Source organism: Morus notabilis, unplaced genomic scaffold (assembly GCF_000414095.1).
Source record: "Morus notabilis unplaced genomic scaffold, ASM41409v2 C11408758, whole genome shotgun sequence".
NCBI lineage: Eukaryota > Viridiplantae > Streptophyta > Magnoliopsida > Rosales > Moraceae > Morus > Morus notabilis.
Genome location: NW_010386958.1, coordinates 1 through 1,391, shown reverse-complemented (window position 1 = coordinate 1,391; position 1,391 = coordinate 1). Strand labels below are relative to the sequence as shown.

Below are 1,391 nucleotides of genomic sequence, written 5' to 3'. Positions count from 1 at the left end.
TATATATATATATTAATAAAAAGGTTATTAGTATTATGCTTACCGGTTCCGAGAACCTGCGAGAAATTCCATGTTCGAATTTGCAAATCACGGTAACTGAAATTGATCGGAGTACCGGACAAGATCAAAGAACTCTCCATGGCTCTTTTCAAGGACCTTTTCCTATGCACATTGTAGTACAACAACAGACAGAGGAGAGCAATAAGAAAAGTCATGCTGAGAACAATGGGAATAACCAAAATCTTTTCTTTCCCATTTCCAGAACCTTCTTCAGAATCCCCAGATCCTCCTCCTTCCGGCGTCACCCTACCGTCCGATCTAACCTTCACAAACAGTGTAGATCCAGTATCCTCGTACCCACCAAAATCCAAGCTCCTCAAAACCCAACAATAAGGCTTCTCATCATCAAATCCATAAACAGAGGCAATACACTCGCAATCAGATAAACAAGCGTCACCGCATTTTGAAACATTCCGAATATCGCTATAGTTATTTATAACAGAAAAATCAGAGTAATAGTAATTGGTTTGCTTAACAGTCGATATCTTGAACTGTGATTTCTGATAATCCTGTCTCGAATCGCATTTCCCGATCAACGAAGAATTCTCCGAACACTGACTATCTTTTCCCACCTTAGAAGTCCCCGGCAAGCAAGTGCAAGATGCATTTGTCTGACTTCTGTCCAAATTGCATATCCCGTTTCCGCAAATCCCAGCAATGTCGCAAGGTTTCGAAACTGCTGCCCACTCCGGAACCCATTGGCGCGATCCATTGACGTCGTCGTCCCATCTATACAAGCGCAAATTGCCATTACTCTCCAATATTAGCCGTCGAAAAACCGATAACCGAGTAGACCGATTCGAGGCTGAAGACAGGCCGCCATAGTCACCATCATTCTTGTACACATAAACTGCTCCGTCCGATGATTCTCCATACACAATTCCGAAACTTCCGGCTTCGTTCAAAACCGCCACGACGTCCCCGGTTACGTTCGATATGTCGGGTCCTTGCCAATACGAATAGTTGGCGTATGATTCTGGATTGGCGTTGTAACTCTCAGGCAAATTGTACGTCAAAGCAAGGCTTAGAGAAGTTGGTTGTTGAAGCATTTTGAGCGCGTAGTAACTGCCTCCCAAGGGTGATTTTGGTGTCGTTAGTTCAAGAGAGACTGATAGAGGTTGGTTTGGGAGGAGAGTGTCTGATGGGTGGTGGAAACTTTGCCACACAGGTTGGTTTACGTCGTTGTAGAGAATGAGGTTGCCGGATTCCGACATGCCGGCGGATTGCACCCCGGCGCGGGACGTGTTCGAGACCCAGATAACGGTGTCGCCACCGTCGAAGAGGACGAGGTTTCCGGTGGTGTCGAGCTCCAAGATTGCGTTGTTGGTGAC

General features: G+C 45.9%; 1 protein-coding gene across 1 annotated transcript; it reads right to left on the bottom strand.

The window, feature by feature from the left end:
• Positions 1 to 43: 43 nt before the first annotated feature.
• On the bottom strand, positions 44 to 1,388 carry LOC112095136 (G-type lectin S-receptor-like serine/threonine-protein kinase At5g24080; the record flags this gene model as incomplete). Its single annotated transcript, XM_024176815.1, has 1 exon — positions 44 to 1,388. A coding segment is annotated over one exon (1,345 nt), but the record flags the coding sequence as incomplete, so codon positions are not given.
• Between the last annotated feature and the right edge of the window lie 3 nt (positions 1,389 to 1,391).